The sequence below is a fragment of the Cetorhinus maximus genome, chromosome 3, assembly GCF_964194155.1.
Source record: "Cetorhinus maximus chromosome 3, sCetMax3.hap1.1, whole genome shotgun sequence".
NCBI lineage: Eukaryota > Metazoa > Chordata > Chondrichthyes > Lamniformes > Cetorhinidae > Cetorhinus > Cetorhinus maximus.
The window spans coordinates 18,817,389-18,839,559 of record NC_135881.1 but is presented as its reverse complement, the minus strand read 5'-3'; the positions used below and the strand labels follow the sequence as shown (position 1 = coordinate 18,839,559).

The 22,171-nt window shown below is 41.2% G+C and overlaps 1 protein-coding gene across 2 annotated transcripts in view; it reads right to left on the bottom strand.

Moving 5' to 3' along the window:
- The window catches only part of nub1 (negative regulator of ubiquitin-like proteins 1), a 35,124-nt gene extending 13,971 nt beyond the window's left edge, over positions 1-21,153 (bottom strand). Inside the window, exons 1-11 of one of the 2 annotated variants that reach the window (XM_078536850.1) lie at positions 20,986-21,153; positions 9,891-10,023; positions 7,785-7,943; positions 7,105-7,172; positions 6,355-6,425; positions 5,564-5,746; positions 4,912-5,000; positions 3,701-3,807; positions 2,094-2,280; positions 1,530-1,637; positions 396-548 (exon numbers count right to left, since the gene is read on the bottom strand). In XM_078536850.1, the coding sequence (XP_078392976.1) occupies positions 396-548; positions 1,530-1,637; positions 2,094-2,280; positions 3,701-3,807; positions 4,912-5,000; positions 5,564-5,746; positions 6,355-6,425; positions 7,105-7,172; positions 7,785-7,943; positions 9,891-10,019 (1,254 nt within the window). In that variant the 5' untranslated portion in view covers positions 10,020-10,023; positions 20,986-21,153. Of the gene's footprint in view, positions 1-395; positions 549-1,529; positions 1,638-2,093; positions 2,281-3,700; positions 3,808-4,911; positions 5,001-5,563; positions 5,747-6,354; positions 6,426-7,104; positions 7,173-7,784; positions 7,944-9,885; positions 10,024-20,985 lie in introns of those variants that run through there. The other variant, XM_078536857.1, reaches the window with a different exon arrangement.
- Between the last annotated feature and the right edge of the window lie 1,018 nt (positions 21,154-22,171).

Sequence of the window (22,171 nt, the reverse complement as noted above, 5' to 3'; positions counted from 1 at the left end):
AAATGAGGGAAAAAAACCACAATGAAAAGAGATCAGTCTGTTGAGAGACTCTATTGTATAAGTCTGCAAGCTTCAACTGTTTCAGTGCTAGACAGACCAAAAGTATCTTCCAGTTTTTAATTTAAGAAAATACAGTATTGTCTTATTTATGAAGAGGGATTTGAAGTTAAAATCAAACATAACTGAAACCTGGCATGGGCTCCCCCATAGCTGAAGTAGGGTTGCCCCAGCTTTCCAGACCTTTGTTGGGGCCACCACTGCCCTGACAAAATGGAGCCCACGATGTGAGCATTGTTTACAGGAGTGACCAGCACCACTGAACCAGAGGAGATTGTCCAAGGCAGATTCAATACATGGTAACAAGTTACATTATTAGTGACATTTAGTATAATTACCTCTCTTCTCTGGTAGATATGTGATGCAGCAAAATCAATATCATTGTTACACGCTCGCAAACCTAGCCGAGCCTCCTGGGCTGTAAATCCAAGACTCATGAGTTGTACCACCTTTTTATCATCCACAGAAAGCTTCCCTAATAACATTTCTGCCTGAACCAAGGTAAATAGGAGAGAAAATGTAGCAGATGAAATTTAATGCAGACAATAAATGTGAACGGATACATTTTAGTAGGAAGAATGAGGAGAGGCAATGTAAAATAAAGGGTACAATTCGAAACAGGGTGCAGGAAGAGAGGAAGTATGTGAGCACAAATCATTGAAAGTGAAAGGGCAGGCTGAGAAAGCAATTAAAAAGGTATACGGGATTTATAAATAGAAGCACAGTGTACAAATGTTCATCATAATTTTGCTCTATGAGTCATTAGTTTGACCTCAACTGGAGAATTGTGTCCAATTCTTGATACCACACTCTAGGAAGGCTTTAAGGAAAGGTACAGAAAAGATTTACAAAAATGATTCTGGGGATAAGGGACTTCAGTTACGTGGACAGGCTGCAGAAGCTGGGGGTGTTCTCCTTGGGAAGAGAAAGTCGAGAGGAGATTTGATAGAGTTGTTCAAAATCATGAGGGGTCTATATAGAGCAGAGAGAGAGAGAGAAATTGTTCACATTGGAGGAAAGGTCAAGAACTGGAGGATACAGATTTAAAGGGAAGCAGGTTCAATCATAACTTTCAAGAACGGAATTGGTTAAGCACCCACAGAGACAAATTTGCAGGATTGCAGGAAAAAAGGGCAGGGAGCAGGGCTAATTGAACTCCTCTTGCAGAAAGTTGGCACAGACAATAGGCTAAATGGCTTCCTTCTGTGCTGCAACAATTTTCTATGATTCCATTTCTATGAATCCTAGCAATACTTTCCCGGTCTATTTCAGTTTACATGTTATCGGAATTCAGAACTCTACTTCAAAAGAAAAAGAAAAAAAAAAGGCTTAGTTTGAAAAAGAGAGAGCAATAAGGGCAATGTGTTTTACCGCCAAATAAAAAAACCTTATTGCAGAATTAAGTGGAACCAAAGATTATATTTAAAAAAAAGATAAAGATTATAAACAGAAATCAGGATAAAAGCCTGCACCTCATTCAGATGATTTTTAGTCTGATCCAGCTTTCCTTTATGGTACAATACCACTCCCTGAAGAAGCTTGAGTCGCAAATATAGCACCTGCTCATTGGCAGTGTTACCCTATGAAACGCAAAATTAGTAAACAAATGAAAAAAACTGGCTTAGACAACATAGCAAGTTGTAACACATCAGAACAGAGAGTATAAGTGATGGAAGAAACTAGAACAAAACATATAGCTGCATAAGCTACACTCTCTCCTGAAAATGATGGAGCTTTCTGTTCTAGCAGTCATTTGGAAAAACTACCAATGTCACCAGGCTGGCAGCGAATAACATGCTTTAAAGTTCATTTAAGGGTTCAAGTGACATGACAAAAGTAAACAAAGTTTACAACAATGAATGCAATCTAGGGGAGATTATTGCTGCTCTCAGGCTGTGTATTTACACTGCGATTTTAGAGTGTTGATTCGCAGTTTGTGAAAAATTAGTATAAGCACTGACATGACTAAGCAAATTCTACCAATACAAAGCAAGGTCATCTAAAAAGTATAAAAAAAAATGAAGAAATGAACAAACCTTCAGGTTGTAGAGTCGCTCCAGGTTCTCTCCGTAGCAGTTATTCAGCCGAGTTTGGGCACGTTTTAATCTCTCTTCCGCATCACGCAGACAGTCAAGCTGCTCCAGCTGAAGATAACACCATACTACTTCCAGTTGTAGGACTGCATGGTTATCTACAATGTTCAGGAGCTCAGACCCGCATTTTCTAGGATAACAACTCTGTATCAATAACTCATTTCAATCCCAAAAGATTTACAGTTGACATTTAATTATGTGAACTGTACACACAATGAGACAGATGCTTAACACTAAACGATGAATACATTTCAAAAGTACTTCATTGGAAGTAAAATACTTTGGAATGCCCAGGTCGTGAAAAGTGCTATAAAAATGGAGTTTTTTTAATGCAAAACAAACTTTCCATTTCAGGCACCCAGCATCATTAGTTAGTCCCAGATCAGTATAGCAGATATCAGATATAGAGTAAATCATATTCGCCTTTGACTCAACAGTATGCTTCACATTTCTCATATCCCATTTCACTTATCCATGAAATTGTCAACTTTATTTCTATTAAGATGGAAGTGTGTTCCAAGACTCAATTTGAAACAGGGCCCTGGTAGAGCCAGCAGACAGAGTGAAGTAGCAACTATCAAACTGTTTAAAGTCAATGAGATGCAATTAAAAGGGGAAAAAGCTTTTAAGGTGAAACTAATTTATAACTGATAAAACTTGTGCCATTCTGGCTGAGTGAAGATTATAGATTCAAATTAGTAAAATAATGTAGACAATTGCTTAATTGTGTAAATATCAAGTAAAATACAAAATTTGTTTTGAGGGGGGACGAAAATAGAAGAACACAGGAGGGGAAAGAGGAGGCCTTTAGCTTGGCTACCCAAATTAAATGTTACGGATGCAGAATAAAAAACATTAAATGTTGGATAATATGAAGGTCAATAACACTATTTTCTTCCTTCCTCCAAAAGGCTATATAGCCAAATATTTAATTAGGAAACAGAATTTAAATTATAAACATTATTAAAATTACAATTAGCGTAATTCATTACAAATGACAGGACAATAATTAAAGCCTGGGTTTCACTGGTGGTGTGCGCTTTTTGTTTTAAAGCCACAAAACAGAAAATCCCATTCAAATAATACTAGTTTGGGCAAAATACCATTCAAATAATACTAGTTTGGGCAAAATCCCATTCAAATAATACTAGTTTGGGCAAAATCCCATTCAAATAATACTAGTTTGGGCAAAATCCCATTCAAATAATACTAGTTTGGGCTTAGTCAACTGTGGCACTGATGGGAAACTACAGTGAGGGCAGGGAATAAGAAATAAGATCCAGTTTCCTGCTGCAGACCAGGCCAAATGTTTGAACCTGGGAATATAAACAAAGGGTTTTGATAAAATGCTGCAGAATTTCCTGTAGGAGGAAACTGCTCAAAAGGAAAGGTCTGGAAGACACAGGGCTGTGGGGTGCAAGCAGAGGGAAAAAAACATTTCTACAATTTGTCCTGGCAAAAACTCAATGAATAGATGGTTACTGAATGCACAATACTTTTCAACGTCATATGCAATAAAGCAACGGTCAAAGAAAAAAAGTAATAGTTACCCAAATTCTTCATCAGCATCCAACAAATACAACAGTGCTGAAGCATAATCTTTCTTCTTCATGAATGCTCTGCCTTTTTCATGTAGCGTCATAGCTAATAAAAGTGCCTAGCAAGCAAATGAAACAGGAATTTAAATCATAAAACTTAAACCTGATAAGTTGGACACTGCAATTAGCAGCCAAACAGCAAATCTCTACCAAGTTGCTTTCTCAATTGAAAAAGTGAAAGGATATGGCATTTGAAGCACTGAAGGAGATTCAGTATTGGTAACAACTTATTTATATAGCGCCTTTAATGTAATGGAACACCATAGGCACTTCACAGCAGCATTATAAAACAAAAACTTGATCAAAGAGATAGGTTTTAAGGAATATCAAAGAAGGAAAGTGACGTAGATTGGGAATACACCAATCCAAACTTGTGTTAGCTTCAATGTCTTAGCTTACTCATGGCAAGAGAAAGGAAGTTCACCCTACTATTCCATGCTACTTTGCAGAGCCATACTGTCTCAGGAGTGTCAAACCTACAAATGGGAATAGTCTGTCTCATGGTCTTGGCCTCATACAAACCCATTATGATTAGCTACATAAAATAGCTACACAGAATAAGAGAATGGCCTATGCTTTGGTCCCATAATCTAGTCTCCTGCACTATTCACCATCTATATCAATTTGGGGGAGAAAATGTTCATTCCATGATGGTGTTGAGTACAACAATTAGTGTAGTGGATATCCATCATTATTCTGGGAGCACCATCACCAGAAGAACTGTAGGGGTCCAAGAAGGGGGTAATTAGCGAAGGGCAGATGTGGCTTTGCCAAAGTCTCAAACATTCAGAGAAGAAATAAAAAACACATCTCATTCCCCCAACTCTGAGGGAGATGTCCTTTTTTGGTATTTGATCATAGATTGAAGATAGAGTAAACTAAAATATATTAAGCATTAAAAGATCCAATTCTGTTACCTGGACACCTAGTGTCTTCCCATAGGATAGGTGGGAATACAGATGAATCTCTAGATCTATGCTTAGAAGCTATTCATGGTGATTTGTTGGACATATACATGCAATTCCACATAAGATAAACACAAACCTGATCCAAGGATGCCATATCCCATTCACTCCTGATTCAAATATAAAGATATTAACAAGCCTAGGCTTGGCAATATTGCTAGAGTTTAGAAACTTATCCATTAGATACAAACCACTTGCCTTTTTTTCTACAGCAGGAATAGGGATGGGGCGTCCTTTCTGATCTGCAATTTCTAAGTATGGAACATTACTTAGATCTGTATTCTCACCTAGAGGAAGAAAAGTTACATTCAGTTCATTCCAAAACAAACACAGTGGTCTAGAAATAAAAAGAGTTCTAAGTGAACAATGAAAACTGAAAGGTCACCATGTGGTCAGTTTATTCATGAGTCCACACCTTATATATATCAAGCCAAGGTTATTGGCTAGGTTTCAGGGGCAGACACCCAGGCTGATCTAAACCACCATCTCATACAAGAGCACAGAGGGGAATTGTAATATGTCATCTGCTTCCCCAGCTGAGCTCAGCACAGAGGGAAAATTGTTCACTCGCTGTTAAAATTCTATAAATATTTTAGATGTTGCTGGGGATGGTAGCCAGAATAATTGTCACTCTTTTCCACAACAACCAATTCCCCTGCCCCCACCATTTATTCGCTAACCTATTGAGGTTGTTACAATGGACAGAACTTTGAAAGGGTTAGGGGCAAAGCACGTGAATGCACGACCTGTTACAAAGTACACCCAACTCTACTTAATATTGTCAGGGGTTCTATAAACAAGACAGAGGGACCGGAAATTTTACCTCAATATTCTTCTTAGACAAACTCACCATGCTGAGCTAAGATTTCAGCACCCTTTCTGGTCCTCGATATTTTGGCTTTCCTCTCATCCTGTTCCCTCATCTCCTCTTGGAAGATTGTCTCTTGCTCTTTTGCTTCTTCTTCGGTTAGAGTTATTTGCATAACCATAATTATTGAATTATTTTTTACATTCTGTTCAGCAAGCGATCGATCTGAAAAAGATAAGACTCTTACAGAAAAAAAAAACTCAAGTAATTTGCTTTGACATTGGTGTTTCAACAGTTTCTTGGAGTGAAGGATACCAGTTTAATTTTCCCTACTCTTGGAATTACTGATCTCAGCTTTGCTGCTGAACAAAGCCGGTGTGTTTGATTTTTTAAAAAGTCAAATGCAGCATATATTAAATTATGCGTAAATACATTCATTCTTAAGACCAACAAAATAATCAATCTTGGGAGTGAATTCAGTGGTTTAGTCATATTGATATGACATCACTAAAATGCTGCTGGGAAATTTTCCAGTGCTATTTAGATTAGCCGCACCTCGTACTTTGCAACAAGTGGAAGACAATTTCCTAAAAGACACCACAATTATTTAGATAATTACATCTGTCAGAGTGAACAGGCTATCTATAATAATGAGGGAGAGGGTGTCACAGCCCTTTACTTCTGGATTACAATCAAGATTGAGAGATGAATAACAGGAAAGTCACCCTCTCTGAGAACCCTCTATAAGGATCCTGAGAGAGGTTAATATGCAGCACTCTCCACAGTCTTGCTGCTAGAGTGGAATAATACTATTACTATAGCAACCTACTTACCCATTTTAAGAACTTTGGAGTTCATTATGAGTTTAACGTGCTCTTCATTCATTCCAGTCAATTTTGCAATTCTGTGCAAGGAAAGAAAATACTACCATGGAGATGCAATTTTCTCAGAAAAATGGGATGACTGCAAAAATAAAAAGAATTGTCTTTTCAACTATAGCCCAGTCCTCCTCTGCCCATCCCAGTGTGAAGGAATGAAAGGTAGACATCATGTGCATTTTGCATTTGCATGGGCATTTTGAAACATCTGGGTCACTTTTTGGTACTTTGAGGTTAATGTGTTCCACCCTCAGTTTCTAAAGTTACATTTTACATGTTATATCAGTATGCAGCTATTTTTCAGCACAGTCCAAGTGTAAACAGCATAAATTAACCTACTCCAATGTTAATTTACAGTCCATTTATTGCAGCCTGTATTTTGTCTCAAAGCATAACATTCACATTAGCAATTGGCAATAAATATTGGCCTTATCAATGATAAATCACTCCAGAGAATGATTTCACTTTTTATATTACATTTGAATAAAGGTGAAAATAGGAATGTAAAAAGTAGATATAAATAATCAAATTATCTATTTGTTGCAAGTATTAAGGGACTTAATGTGAGCCATCTTTTGAATGGCTTTAAAAGGTGTGTATGGCAGAAATCATATTCATTTTATAATGTTCCAGGCTTAAACTGATGTTTGTGCAGTAACACTCTCAATGTAATTCCTCACAACACAAGAAAGACACAGGACTTACTCTGTTCTTAGATCTTTGGCTGAAATGTTTAGTTTAGTTGTCAACTTAGTTTTCTCTTTTCTCTTTGCCTGCAATATTAAAAACAACAGTTTTGACATTGCAACCACTGATATGCTCTAAAAGAACGACAGACTATAATGTATTTTGAAGAGAACTGCCAGCTACTAAAAAAGTAAGTTTAAAACCAGTTCCTAATGACTTAGGAGTCACCTGCACAAAACTGTCTACATTTTAGCACTGCTTAGGCCACAAGGATAGCTGGTACCGCCCAAAAGGTTCTACTAGCCTAATCAGTCACACTTGGGACGAGGCATATTGATGAAACAAAGCAAAGCAAGAAGGAATCCCGCTCTACATTTAGAATGTTTTATAATGGGCAATAATGTAGTCAATACTGACTTCTCTAATCTTGCAATATTAAACTGATCAACAATCTAAAATTTTTCCTATTGTTCAAAGACAATAAACCTAGCTCTCACACTGGTCCTCCAAAAACAGAATCCTTTATAGCCTCTCTGAAAATCTAAACTTGTGACTTAATAGAATATGTAAATTTACAACTCTCTTTTAAAAAAAGTTTTACAATTACACAGCAATTTGTGGCACTCAAACGTAGATTGCGTTTTTCAGGTTAGAGGTCATTAATCAGTTGCTCAATTAAACCAAAAAAAGTCACTTACATGACTGGTATAATTGATACGGATTGTTGCAAGTCCGGTGTCCTCAAATGTCTTTTTTGCACTCAGGCCTTGCAGTGAATTACATCTCAAACTTTCAAGAACATTTTCCACCATACCCAGATCAATGCACAGCTGTAATGCATACTTCTCACTCAGAATCTTGATTGGAAAAGGGAAAAGTAGATGTGGTTATTTTGAAAAAACATTTTTATTCTCTGTACCAAGTTGATTATTCACATCAATACTTAACGGGCTAACACAATAAAACCAAGTGTGGACCAGTGATTGGCCAGAGCCTAGCTATCAAACATGTGACACATTGGTTTTCTGGAAGATTATGTCACGCTCCTAGCATGCATCTCCAGAATTACCGTGTGGAACAGCATCTTTAGAATCAGGATTATTGCTAAATAGCAGAGCCAAAGCCACTTTGAATCCATTCTGTAAAGCACATCGCCCAAAAGTTTTAAACACAAACAAAATACTGGTAAATATATTGCGCAAAATAATCTCTTTAAACACGTTACCCACCCATTTTCTCTGCCTCACCTCAAACTTAAAAAGGCAGAATTGTAAGAACTATAGTAGAAAATGGGAGAATGTGAATAGGAAAATCCCCGTTTACCCACCGGACTCCACATGTTCAGGCATTTGGTTCCAGTAATGCATTTATTTCGCTGACAATGAAACAAATTTCATGAGTCTGACTGCTTTCTCATATCCAAGCCCTCATTTATAAGCTCTGGAATCATACAGCACAGAAGGAAGGTAGCCATTCAATCCATAGTGTTTATACCATCTTTGGCAAGCTATCCACTTAGCCCTGTTCCCCTGCCCTCTTCCCCCTAGCCTGGAAAATTTTCTCAAACACCTATCTGATTTTTTTTACTGAATTTGCTTCCACAACTTTCTTTCAGGCAGTGCATTCCAGATCTTAAGTCACGACGTACAAGTTTAGCATCATGTAATTAAATACCATATTTATGACTAAAACACTGTCCTCGGTGGTGTAACAACAATCCATGCTTGCCTTTGTCTCACTGCAATTATTGAAATGCAGAAAACCAATTTGTTTGTCAGGACAGATATTATAATGGGTGAAAGTTCACAAACTAAGTCTTGTTAATTACTAAGCCGAATGTACTGAAATTCACTCCTGAAAATACACAATTGGCAAGCTTAAACGTAATGGGTAGTGCTGATCAATTTCTTCTATAAAGCAATATTTATGTCCATCAGCTACATTTTATTATACTCGACCACTCAAGTTTTGCAATTTCACTGCTCCCATGTTTGGGATTTTCTACCCTCAACTGCTGGAATTTACTTTCAAAAGCGGATAGCTATTAGGCTATAATCAAATCCCTCGTGTTTGTGTCTCATCCCCCTAGAATCTGCAGAATGGATCTATGAGCTATTGCCAAGTTCTTGCCCATGATACTTTGCAAACTCCTCTGCTGTCAAGTTCAACACCTGAAGCAAAAATGCTTATCTTGACCATGTAGTGAAAGAATGTTAACAATTTGCAAAGAGAAACAGTTTCCACTAGCAGTGCTTGTTCCAAAAAACCAATCACAAATTTTTAGATTTTTGTAGGATTTGAATGATTAGACCAAGGCTTTAACATAAACAAGCAGCCCATTGAAATTTTCCATCTCTATTCCTTCACTTTTTAAACTGACAGACTGTAAAATACAGTGGATAATTAGAGAAAATAACGTATTTTCTGCATTCATGTTAAATCGGACCAATGCTAGAACCTTGTCTCAAAGCATTTACAACATAAATTCCACATAGCAAGAACATTTGCTCTGGTGCATCCACTGTCCAGCTGCTTTCTCCTTGTGAGGATGGGAGGGGTGGGGGGGGGAGCACCTTTAACATAACGAAACATACCAAAGTCACTTAAACACCATTAAGAACATTGCTAAGACAACATCTTTAGGCAGCGGAACCAAAATAGCCTTAAGAGAGGAAAATATCATGGACAGCTTGCTCTCTAGAGGTGAAAGTCTACATCTAATTAAAAGATAAATATGATGCACTGCTGATAACTACAAAGCGCAAATGCTTCTGGCAAGTATTGCAATTTATCTTGTACCGTACTTTTAGCTCTGGTGAAGCAGATTTATTTTCGGCCGTGTAAGGAGGCTCCCAAAGTTTGACCTTTTCGCTCTCCAGCAGTGACCTAACTTGGTCCTGAACCACATTTTCTGGTGGGCCATCAGTCGCCATTCTGCTATGGGGAAGGAAAGTTTCAAAATAAAATTCCAATTAAAACATTGTATAGACAACGAACACTTTCTAAAAGAGAAAAAGTCTGTTCAATCAATGAAGTTTGTGCAAGGTTGGAGGAAAAGAATGTGAAAATTTAGACCATTAATGAACCCATAGTCAGTGATCACATTTAATAAAAGTGTATTTCTGGATTTTGATTCATTTGATCCCTAAATTATGTTGCATGGGCATTAAGCCAGCAATTAAACTGGTTTTAGACACATACTTTGTGACACCGCACTCTCAACATATAGGAAGCAAGAGTGGAAAAATACTGACTGGTTTGAGGCCAACATTGCTGTGATGGAGCTTGTCATTGAAGCCAAGTGGTGTACTCTCATTAATTACAAGGAAGATCCAAGCAGGAAGACCGAATAGACTAAAAACCGCTCAAGTAAAGTACAGACTACTAGGAAGTGCGCCAATGACTACAACTCTGCCAGAAAATCCAGATGCCCTTCGACACAAGGAACGCTAGCAGCATGTATGAAAGGGTCAAAAAAGGCAACAGGTTCATCAGAAAGCTGCTCCACTGAATACAAAGGCAGGGGAGGTCATTACTGATTGCAATAAACAGTTGGAGAGATCGGTGGAACACTTCAAGTCATACTCTAGGGAAAACATTGTCATTGAGGAAGCTTTAGACACCACAGAAAGCCTGCCTGTCATGGAAAACCTGGATATTGAACCCACAGTGGAGGAGCTTAGCAAAGCTATTGACTCGCTTGCCATGGGCAAAGCTCCAGGTGCTGATGCTATACCATCTGACCTCATCAAGCATGGAAAACCAGCACTCTTGCAGCATCTGCACAAACTTCTTGGTCTCTGTGAGATGGAGGGGGCAGTGCCCCAGGATGTCTGATGCAAAGATCGTGACCGCAGTGAATGCAAAGGCGACCACTATATGTTGCCTTCATCGATCTCACCAAGGCTCACCAAGTGAGCCGAAGCAACGTATTTAAGTTGTTGAGAAAACTGGCTGCCCGCTGAAGCTGCTCAATGTCATCTCTTTCTATGGAGATGATGGGGAGGGTTAGCTGTGACTGGGCAGTCCTTCGAGATCCACAGTGGAGGTCAAACAGACACACTTTGGCATATTCTTCTCTTTACTGCTGTCATGCGCTTTCAGGTCATCTACAGAGGATTTCTACTTATATACCAGAACTGAAAGAAAGCAGTTCTACCTTGCTCATCTGAGATCTAAGATCCTCAGAGTTGCTGACAATGTCACACTAGCATTCCATACCACGGAACATCTTCAGAGACACTCCCATGCCTACAGAAAGTTTGGTTTGACCATCAGCATGTCATGGCAACATCCTGAACCATACTACCATTTATCAGCATTGACAACATGACGCTGGAGGTTGTTGATAGCTTCACATATCTACGCTCCACAGTCACCAGCAATCTATCACTTGATGCTAAAATTCAACACATGCATCACAAAAGCTGCAGCTGTTATTTCCAAGCAGAGTAAGAGTGCAGAACGTCACCCCGTCTGAGAATAGCAAACTGTGAATCTACCAAGCCTGCATCCTCAGCACCCTCTATAGTGGTGATATGTGCACACCACATTGTTGGCAGGAGAAAATTCTGAACATTTTCCACCGTCGCCTCAGATCTATCCTCAGCACCTCTTAGTGGGACAAGGTCACCAACTCAAGAGTTCCAGGTGTGTGCTCTTTCCATCCACATACAATCATTGCTAAGCCAACGAGGACTATGACCTCTGGAAGCTGACTATTTGGAGGCGGGGAGCAGAAACAAAAAGCTCAGCTGGCCAAGAAGAGGAAGGGCAGCTGAGGTAACTGAGTGAAGGCTTGGGGTTTTAAGTGTCAAAGTTATTCTTAAATTTTGCTCTTAAAAATCTAACCTAGTCTTTAATTAGCAGTAACTGAAAAGTACTGTGTAAGCAGGCCAAGCTCTTTCTTTCTATTTAGAAAGGGTAAACTCACGCTCAGCTGTAGGAGCGAAGTAGGTAATTAGCTATCTGGTTGGATCTGGTTACTGTAGCCGCAGTTCAGTTTACTATGAATTCAGGGCTCTTTAGTGAAGCCTTGGCAAACAGAGTGCAACTGAGGTAACTGAGTGAAGACTTGGGAGTTTGGTGAAGGAGGAGTTTGTTTCCTTTTTCTATCTTTCTCACCCTGTAGGAATTGACTCTTGCTCTACTACAGGGAAAGGAGTTAGCGGTTTGGTGAGTATCTGGTAGGTGGGTAAGTTTTATTCTAGCCCCAAGGTTTAAAATAGTACACAAATTGGTGGTAAAGTTAATAAAATATATAAGAAAGCAACACAAGTGATCAATATAATTAAGTAATTATTTAAACACATTAAAGATGGCAGGACAGGTGAATTGTCAAGGCTGCAGCATGTGAGGGCTCCTGGTTAACACTGTAATCCAGGACAAACATCTGCAAGCGTTTGCAGCTTGAGGAACTTCGGCTTAGAGTCATTGAGCTGGAGGCTGAGCTGCAGACTCTGAAACATCAGGGATAGGGAAAAGTTATCTGGATGTGTTGTACCAGGAGGCAGTCACACCACTCAGGATAGAGTCTTCTGATTTGGTCAGTGATCAGGGACAAGAGGGTATAACTGTGACTGAGGCAGTTAAGGGGACCCAGAGGACAGGCGTGTGAGCGTCTGCAATTGTCCAAAAGGCCTGAGGTTTCCTCAGCTTGTTTGGATGAGAGCAGGGCTACAGGGTGGCTGAGCAAACTGACTGTGGTACAGAAAGCTATTCAAGTGGGGGGAGCAAAACGGAACATAGTGGTAGTAGGGGACAGTATTGTGAGGGGGATTGACACTGTTCTCTGAAGCAAAGAGCGAGAGTCCAGATGGCTGTGTTGCCTGCCTGGTGTCAGGGTTGGAGAGGAATTTGCAGTGGGAGGGGGAGGATCCAGTTGTTGTGGTCCATGTAGGTACCAATGACATAAGCAGAACTAGGAAAGAGGCTCTGCATAGAGAGTATGAGGAGCTAGGCACTAAATTGATAAGCAGAACCTCAAAGGTTATAATCTCTGGATTATTGCCTGAGCCTCATGCAAATTGGCACAGAGGACATAAAGTTAGAGAGATGATTACGTGGCTCAAAGAACTGGTGTGGGAGAGATGGGATCCAGTTTATGGGGCATTAGCACCAGTACTGGGGAAAATGGGGGCTGTACCGTTGGGATGGTCTACACCCAAACTGGGCTTGGACCAGTGTTTTTGCAAATCACATAACTAGAGAAGTAGAGAGGGTTTTAAACTAAATAGCGGAGGCAAGGGATCAAATGTGGAAAGATGTGGTATATCAATCAAAGAGTAGAGACAATGCAAGAGAGGAAAATAGTAATATGAGAAATGAGGGTCAGAATGGCAGGAAGGGACAGAGAAAAAACTTAAGAATGCACAAAGAATCAAGACTAGATGTCACAAAGATAACAAAGACTAAACTAAAGGCTCCGTATCTGAATGCGCGTAGCATTCATAACAAAGTAAATGAATTGATAGCGTAGATTGAACTAATATGATCTGGTGGCCATTACGGAGACCTGGCTGCAAGAGGACAAGGGTTGGGTCCTGTATATTGAAGGATATGACCTTCAAGTAGTAAAAGTGGAGGGGTAACGCTGTTAATCAAGGTTGGCAATGGTGCAATAGTTAGAGGTGACCTTGGTTCAGCAGATCAGGATGTAGAATTAGTTTGTGTGGAGAGGAGGAATAGTAGGGGGAAGGAATTTACTTTTGGGAGTGATCTACAGGCCCCTAAGAGTAACCACAGGCCCCTAACAGTAACCACAATGTAGGACAAGGTATACAAGAAGAAATATCAGGTGCTTGTGATAAAGAGACAGCAATAATCATGGGTAACTTTAATCTACATATAAACTGGAAACATCAGATTGGCAGTGGTAGCCTGGATGAGGCATTCATAGAATGCTTTTGAGAGAGTTTCTTAGAGCAGCACGTTCTGGAACCAACCAGAGAGCAGGTTATATTAGAGTTGGTATTGTGTAATGTGACAGGGTTAATTAGTGACTTCAGAATGAAGGCACCCCTCGGTAGCAGCGATCACAATATGATTGAATTTTACATCCAGTTTGAAAGGGAGAAGAGTGGGTCTAAGACTAGTATCTTAAACTTAAATAAGGGCAACTACGTGGGCACAAAAGCTGAGCTAGCTGAAGGGAACTGGGATACTAGGGTAGATGATAGATGAATAGAGAAGTAGTGGCAGACATTTAAGGGGATATTTCAGAATAAGTATATTCCTACTATAAAGAAAAATTCTAAAGGGAGGACCCACCATCTGTGTTTAACTAAAGATGTTGGGGAAAGCATCAAACGCAAGGAAAAAACATAACTGCACAAAGATGAGTGATAGGTCAGAATATAACTAGAAATGTAAAAACAGATAGCAAGAGTTTCCTTTGCAATAAATACAGCAGAGACTGTCATGTCAGAGTGGGGCTCTGAGCCACACCAATGATCCATTAAAAAAAAAAATCCCTTCATGGAATGTGGGTGTCATTGACTAGGCAAGCATTTATTGCCCATTCCTAATTGCCCTTAAGGTGGCAATGAGCTGCCTTTTTGAACTACTGCAGTTCATGTAGTGTAGGTGAGCCCAGAGTGCTGTTAGAGGAAGTTCCAGGATTTTGTCCAGCAACATTGAAGGAACAACCATATAGTTCCATGATATGATGGTATGTGGCTTGGATGAGAATGTGCAGGTGGCAGTACTCCCATGAATTTGCTGCCCTTGTCCTTTAAGTGGTAGAGATAGTAGGTTTAGAAGGTGCTGTCAAAAGAGCAGCAATGGTGAGTTGCTGCAGTGCATCTGGTGCAGTGTCACTATCAGATACTTGTGTGGCATGATTTTACTTGCCAATTATCAGCCCAAGCCCGAATGTTGTTCAGGTCTTGCTGCATTCGGAAACAGATTGCTTCACTATCTGAGGAGTTGTGAATGGTACTGAAGTAATCATCAGCAAACATTCCCACTCCAGACCTTATGGAGGGAAGGACATTGAAGAAGCAGCTGAAGATGGTGGGGTATAGGACACTATCCTGAGGAACTCCTGCAGTGATGTCCTGGCACTGAGATGATTGGCCTCCTACAACCACAACCATCTTCCTTTGTGCTAGGTATGACTCCAGTCAGTGGAGATTCAAACCCCCGCCCCCAATTCCTATTGACTCCAGTTTTGCTCGGGCTCTTTGGCGCACACTCAAGTCAAATACTGCCTTGATATCAATGGCAGTCACTCTCACCTCATCTAGAGCTCAGCCCTTTTGTCCATGTTTGGACCAAGGCTGTAATGAGGTCAGATGCAGAGTGACCTTGGTGGAACCCAAACTGAGCATTAGTGAGCAGGTTATTAGTAAGTAAGTGCTGCTTGATAACAACGTCAACATCTTGCATCACTTTGCTGATGATTGAGAGTAGACTGATGGGGTGGTAATTGGCTAGATTGAATTTGTTCTGCTTTTAGTGTACAGGACAAACCTAGGAAATTCTCCATATTTGCTGATGTACTGGAACAACTTGACCAGGGGCATGGTTAAGTCTCGAGTACACGTCTTCAGTATTATTGCCAGAATGTTGTCAGGGCCCATAGCCTTTGCAGTAGGCAGCTGTTTCTGATATCATGTGCAGTGAACCTAATTGGCTGAAAACTGGCATGTGTGATGCTGGGGACCTCATGAGGAGGCAGAGATGGAAGACGACAGTTGCTTTAACAGTTCATGACCATGGCGCAAGCCATCGCCTTATGAGATGAAGACTACGACTCTGATATCATATGACATTAAAGAAAATGTTTGTTATGGATGGTCAGTTTTGGGATTCTCACTCATGGGTCTCACTGGCAAGAAAATGACTGACAAGTAGTGGTTGCAGAAAATCACTTTTAAGGCAGCCTGCCATGCCCATGTAGAAACATGGTTCACAGTGCTTCCAGGCACAAGTCAAACACTGCCAGGTGAAAAATGCATAGCTTGTAACGGCACTAAAGCTGTAATCAAGAACGCAACAGAGAGCATGTAAGCAAACTCACATACTATTCCTAGTTGCTTTGTTTAAAGTACTCCAATGTCTGCATAAAACAAAAGTACATTTCTTTGCAAAACTTCAAGTTTCACACTCAATAGGCTACCACAGATAAGGAGGGACTGTGTGAATCCCCAAACTATTCCATTCACTTTTCATCTTCCTGAAGGTGCAGATTCTTGCAATGGTACAGGTTCACAGGAGCAGTTCACCATTCTTCCCATAATGCCCAGGCACTAAATGTTGCAAGGATATTTATCCCAAGAGAGTTTGGTTCCAAGCGTTCCAAGATTTACCACCGGAACCTTTCCAGCAAGGATGGCAGGGTAGCAGTCAAGATCAAGAACCCACCCTAGTTCAGGAGGTACCTACCCAGTGGTCTGTACGACAACTGAGTGAAGTTCAGCTAACTTAGCACAGGCTAGGGATTGAGCCTGGGAATCTCTTGACAAGGTGCCGCACAGGAGGCTGCTCAGTAAAATAAGAGCCCATGGTGTTAGAGACAAGGTACTATCATGGATAGAAGACTGGCTGTCTGGCAGAAGGCAGAGAGTGGGGATAAGGGGATCCTTCTCAGGATGGCGGCCGGTGACTAGTGGAATTCCGCAGGGGTCAGTGTTGGGACCACAACTTTTCACTTTATACATTAATGATCTAGATGAAGGAACTGAGGGCATCCTGGCTAAGTTTGCAGATGATACAAAGATAGGTGGAGGGACAGGTAGTATTGAGGAGGCGGGGAGGCTGCAGAAGGATTTGGACAGGTTGGGAGAATGTGCAGGGAAGTGGCAGATGGAGTACAATGTGGGGAAGTGTGAGGTCATGCACTTTGGTAGGAAGAATAGAGGCATAGACTATTTTCTAAATGGGGAGAGAATTCAGAAATCTGGAGTGCAAAGGGACTTGGGAGTCGTAGTCCAGGATTCTCTTAAGGTTAACTTGCAGGTTGAGTCGGTAGTTAGGAAGGCAAATGCAACGTTGGCGTTTATTTCGAGAGGACTAGAATATAAAAGCAGGGATGTGCTACTGAGGCTTTATAAGGCTCTGGTCAGACCACATTTAGAGTATTGTGGGCAATTTTGGGCCCCGTATCTCAGGAAGGATGTGCTGGCCCTGGAGAGGGTCCAGAGGAGGTTCACGAGAATGATCCCAGGAATGAAAGGCTTAACATATGAGGAACGTTTAAGGACTCTGGGTCTGTACTCGATGGAGTTTAGAAGGATGAGGGGGTATCTAATTGAAACTTACAGAATACTGAAAGTCCTGGATAGAGTGGACGTGGGGAAGATGTTTCCTTTAGTACGAGAGACTAGGACCCGAGGGCACAGCCTCAGAGTAAAGGGAAGACCTTTTAGAACAGAGATGAGGAGAAACTTCTTTAGCCAGAGAGTGGTGAATCTATGGAATTCATTGCCACAGAAGGCTGTGGAGGCCAGGTCATTGAGTGTATTTAAGACCGAGATAGATAGATTCTTGATTGGTATGGGGATCAAAGGTTACGGGGAGAAAGCGGGAAAATGGAGTTGAGAAACTTATCAGCCATGACTGAATGGCGGAGCAGACTCAATGGACCGAATGGCCTAATTTCTGCTCCTATGTCTTATGGTCTTACACAAATAACTTGACCAACTAACTTATGGGGAGGTCAGCTATAGTAGAGCCCAAGGGCTGATCTAGGGCAGCAAATCTGCTTGGGAAAAAAATAACCAGCTAGTAACATGCTTGGACAAAGCCTGGGAACTTCGCATTGGCTCCATGGTGAGTTTCCAGTGGGTCAGAAAAGTTCACTTTACAGTCCTAACTTTTATTTTCTGAAGTTTTGGGGAAAAAAAATTGCATAAAAAGTACTCAACTTTTAGATCAATTTTTAGTCACAACTACAATTGTGTTTGTTTTGTTACACATTAAGCTGATATGCAAGGCTACAATCTATTGTACCTTTGATATCGAAAGCTGGGGATTTCCAACTGGTAAAGATCAGCATTATGATCTCATGCTTATGTTAAACAAAGTGTATGCGGAAAAAGTAATTCCCCTAGCCTGGAGTTTCAGGACATTTTCTGTCACAAATTAGTTCCTATCTTTGCCATTAATCAGTCATCTGTGATACTTACTGTAAAGTTAATTAGGATCAGAAGCGAGAAAAAGCTGGCCAAATTGTTTAATAAGCAAAATAATTGGCAAACAGGCTGCTCACCACCACCTTCCCAAGGGCAATAAACTGCTGGCCTAGCCACTGAGGCTTATATCCCATGACAGAATAAAAAAATGCAATAAAAAGAAATCCATTAAAAAAAGCTCTCTCAATGATAGACTCACTTTATTAGGTGATTGTCACCATACACCATGTACAGTGGCTGATAAATATAAATGAAAGTTGTTTCTTTCATAGTTTTACAGGAAAAAGGGATTACATATTAGGAAAATAGAAATATTTTCAGTGTTGCGCATTTCAGATGTGCCGGCCTTGCTTTCAGTTTAATTTACTGCTTAGGGGTTCTGAATTTCTTTCAAAATAGGCAGCCTCCCTGCAGAGGTGTCACAGGAAAGCCTGGTCCCGTTCATAACAGGATTTATCAGTCAACTCTTTCCAGCAAGATGACTGGGTCATTAAGGAAATCTCCACAACCCTCACTCCTAAGAACAGGAATCATGTAGAGTTTGACCAACAGGATTTCAATTTTTCTTGCCTTCTGAGATGTTCTCTAGAAAATATAAAGATAACAAAATTGCCAGGGCAGGTGATGGAGGAATTCCACAAATACTTAGCTGTCTAGTTATGGCCTCTAAATATAATGTTCAGTAATATTTTAGGAATAATGGATAATTTCCTCATTTGAATCTACGCAAGGTGAATGATATGCACTGGTAGACCAAAAATTATATTTAAAAACTCACTATTCAAACCACTGATTCAGGAGTCAAGTAATAAAGAATTCACCACAGTTATATAGCAAGATTTATAACACAGATCCATCATGGTCCGTGATCTAGTCACATCTATATCTATTGTGTAATTCCTTTGCCTTGTTTGTCCTTGCCAAATGTATTATCTTACACTTTTCCAGAAGTAATTACATTTGTCACTTTTCTGGTCATCTGATACCTTTCTGCAGTCTATAGCTTTTTCTTACTTTCAACCACATGGTCAATTTCCATATCATTTCCAAATTTCTTTATCATGCATTTAAGCATAAACCAGTATCTTAGTTAAATCATAGCACCAGCAGACCCCTATGAGGATGTTCCCCATCACTCAGCTCCTGTCAACATACACTGAACCTTAATTGTCGAGGGCTGGAAGTAGTGGACAATTCTGATCATATCCAAAAATGGAGTCATTAAAACACAATATTGAGCTAAAACAGCAGAATTTAACTGTTATGCAAGTTATATAGAGCTCTGGTCAGTCTTCAGAATACTCATCATTCAGGGACAAAAGAAACCCCAAATATTGAAGTATTGGAGGCAGTAAAGAGAGAGGCAACTTAGAACATGATCAGTAAGTTCACAGATGACATGAAAATTGGTGGTGTTGTAAATAGTGAGGAGGAAAGCCTCACTAGGCTTCAGGGCGATATAGATGGGCAGAGCAGTGGCAAATGGAATTTAATCCAGAGAAGTGTGAGGTGATGCACTATGGGAGGACTAACACGGCGAGGGAATACACAATGAATGGTAGGAAGTACAGAGGATCAGAGGGACCTTGGTGTACACGTCCATAGATTCCTGAAGGCAGCAGCACAGGTAGATAAGGTGGTTAAGGTGGCATACGGGATGCTTGCCTTTATTAGCTGAGGCATAGAATATAAGAGCAGGGAGGTTATGTTGGAACTGTATAAAATGCTAGTTAGGCCACAGCTGGAGTACTGTGCGCAGTTCTGGTCACTACACTATAGGATGTGATCACACTGGAGAGGGTGCAGAGGAGATTCACCAGGATGTTGCCTGGGCTGGAGCATTTCAGCTATGAAGAGAGAGACTGGATAGGCTAGGATTATTTTCCTTAGAACAGAAGGCAGCTTAGGGGGTACCTGATAGAGGTATACAAAATTATGAGCGGCATAGATAGGGTAAATAGGAAGAAACTTTTCCCCTTAGCAGAGGTGTCAATAGCCAGGGGGCATAGATTTAAGGTAAGGGGCAAGAGGTTTAGAGGGGATTTGAGGAAAGTTTTTTTTCACCCAGAGGGTGGTTGGAATCTGGAACTCACTGCCTGAGGGGGTGGTAGAGGCAGGAACCCTCACGACATTTAAGAAGGGTATAGATGAGCACTTGAAATGCCATAGCATACAGGGCTACGGGCCAAGTGCTGGAAAATGGGAACAGAATAGATAGGTGCTTGATGGCCAGCAGACACGACGGGCCGAAGGGCCTGTTTCTATGCGGTATAACTCTATGTGAAACTCCCTCAGTCGAGCTGGAAGTGGTTTCGGTTTCGCTGGCCGTCTTGTTTGCAGCAATTTCTCGTTGAATTTAACAAAAACAAAGACAAGGGGAACGGGAAAAAAGGGTTTGAAGATTAAACTCGGGGCTATGCAGCCCTGAATGTGGATCTGGAGGAATGGGGAACATTTCGCACAGGTTAAAGAGAGTGGGGAGAATGATTTATTGCCTGTGGGTGAACGGATAATGCTGGGTTAACTACCCACCCACCTGCCGCCAGCCCAGGGCTGGGGTGAAGCCGTTGCCGTAGTGGGTTCGGGGCTCTAGTCAGTGCAGCTGACTCAGTGGGACCAATGTGAATACTAAACCGCCGTTACAGGCAGGAGGAGGCCATAACCCGGAGGACAGGGGGAACCGGATTTATCTATCCTTCCCGAAACAAACTCTATACCCGGACAGGCCCAGAGCATAATGTTGATGGACAGTGCCCCTACTTACCTCTCTCTCTCTCTCTGTCTGTCTGTCTGTCTGCGTGCGTCCCCAAATCCTCAGCAATCACTTCACCGTTCTCCTTGTTGTTGTTGTTATATTAGACACCTGACCCAGATACGGAAGCCGAAAGGCGATTTTACTCCTGGCGATGGATTTAATCACCCTGCGTGCGTCGGGCACGGCCTGACGTCAGCGTCCCGGCGGCGGTTGCTCGGCCGTTCGCTGCGTCACCCGCCCTCCCCCCACCCATTTTTGTCGCTGCGCTTCCAGCTCCTCTCCGCTCAACCTTCTCGCACATTCTGGCTCCGCCCACCCTGGAAGGCCCTGTTGTATCGCCGTTGACTTCCAAACGTTTCAGTGGCACTGATGAGGAAGTCACGTTCGATTCGGAACGTTAACTCTGGTTCTCTCTTTCTCCACAGATGCTGCCTGACCGGTTCAGTATTTCCAGCGTTTTCTGTTTTTATTAGAGTGGTATTTATATTCGAAGACGGTTGTCGTTAACAGCGAGCGTGGATGTATAGGGGGCAGATTTCTTAAATGTATGAAATATATATATATATAATCCAATAATTGGCCCGGTGTTTCGTGACGTCATGACGTCACTGACGGTAGCCGTTCGTCCGCCGCTTGCTGCGGCCCTGGTCCGACTCCGCCCCTCTGAATGATACTGGCCACGCCTACTTTACCCCGACCTGCCCCTTCACTATACTGTCCCATGTTAGGCTCCTCCCGTTCAATTGCATTGGCCGCACCCACAACTCCCAAACCGCCCCTTTCAACGATACTGGCCACGCCTACTCTTTTCTGTCCTGCCTCTTCACTGATAAAAGCAAAAAAACTGCGGATGCTGGAAATCCAAAACAAAAACAGAAATACCTGGAAAAACTCAGCAGCTCTGGCAGCATCGGCGGAGAAGAACACAGTTGACGTTTCGAGTCCGCATGACCCTTCAACAGAACTAAGTAAAAATAGGAAAGGGGTGAAATATAAGCTGGTTAGGACAAGCAGCCAGTGATAGGTGGAGATAACCAAAAGATGTCACAGACAAAAGGACAAAGAGGTGTTGAAGGTGGTGATATTCTCTAAAGGAATGTGCTAATTAAGAGTAGAAAGCAGGACAGACAAGGTACAGATAGCTCTAGTGGGGATGGGGTGAGGGAATACTAAAAGGTAGAGATAAACAATGGGT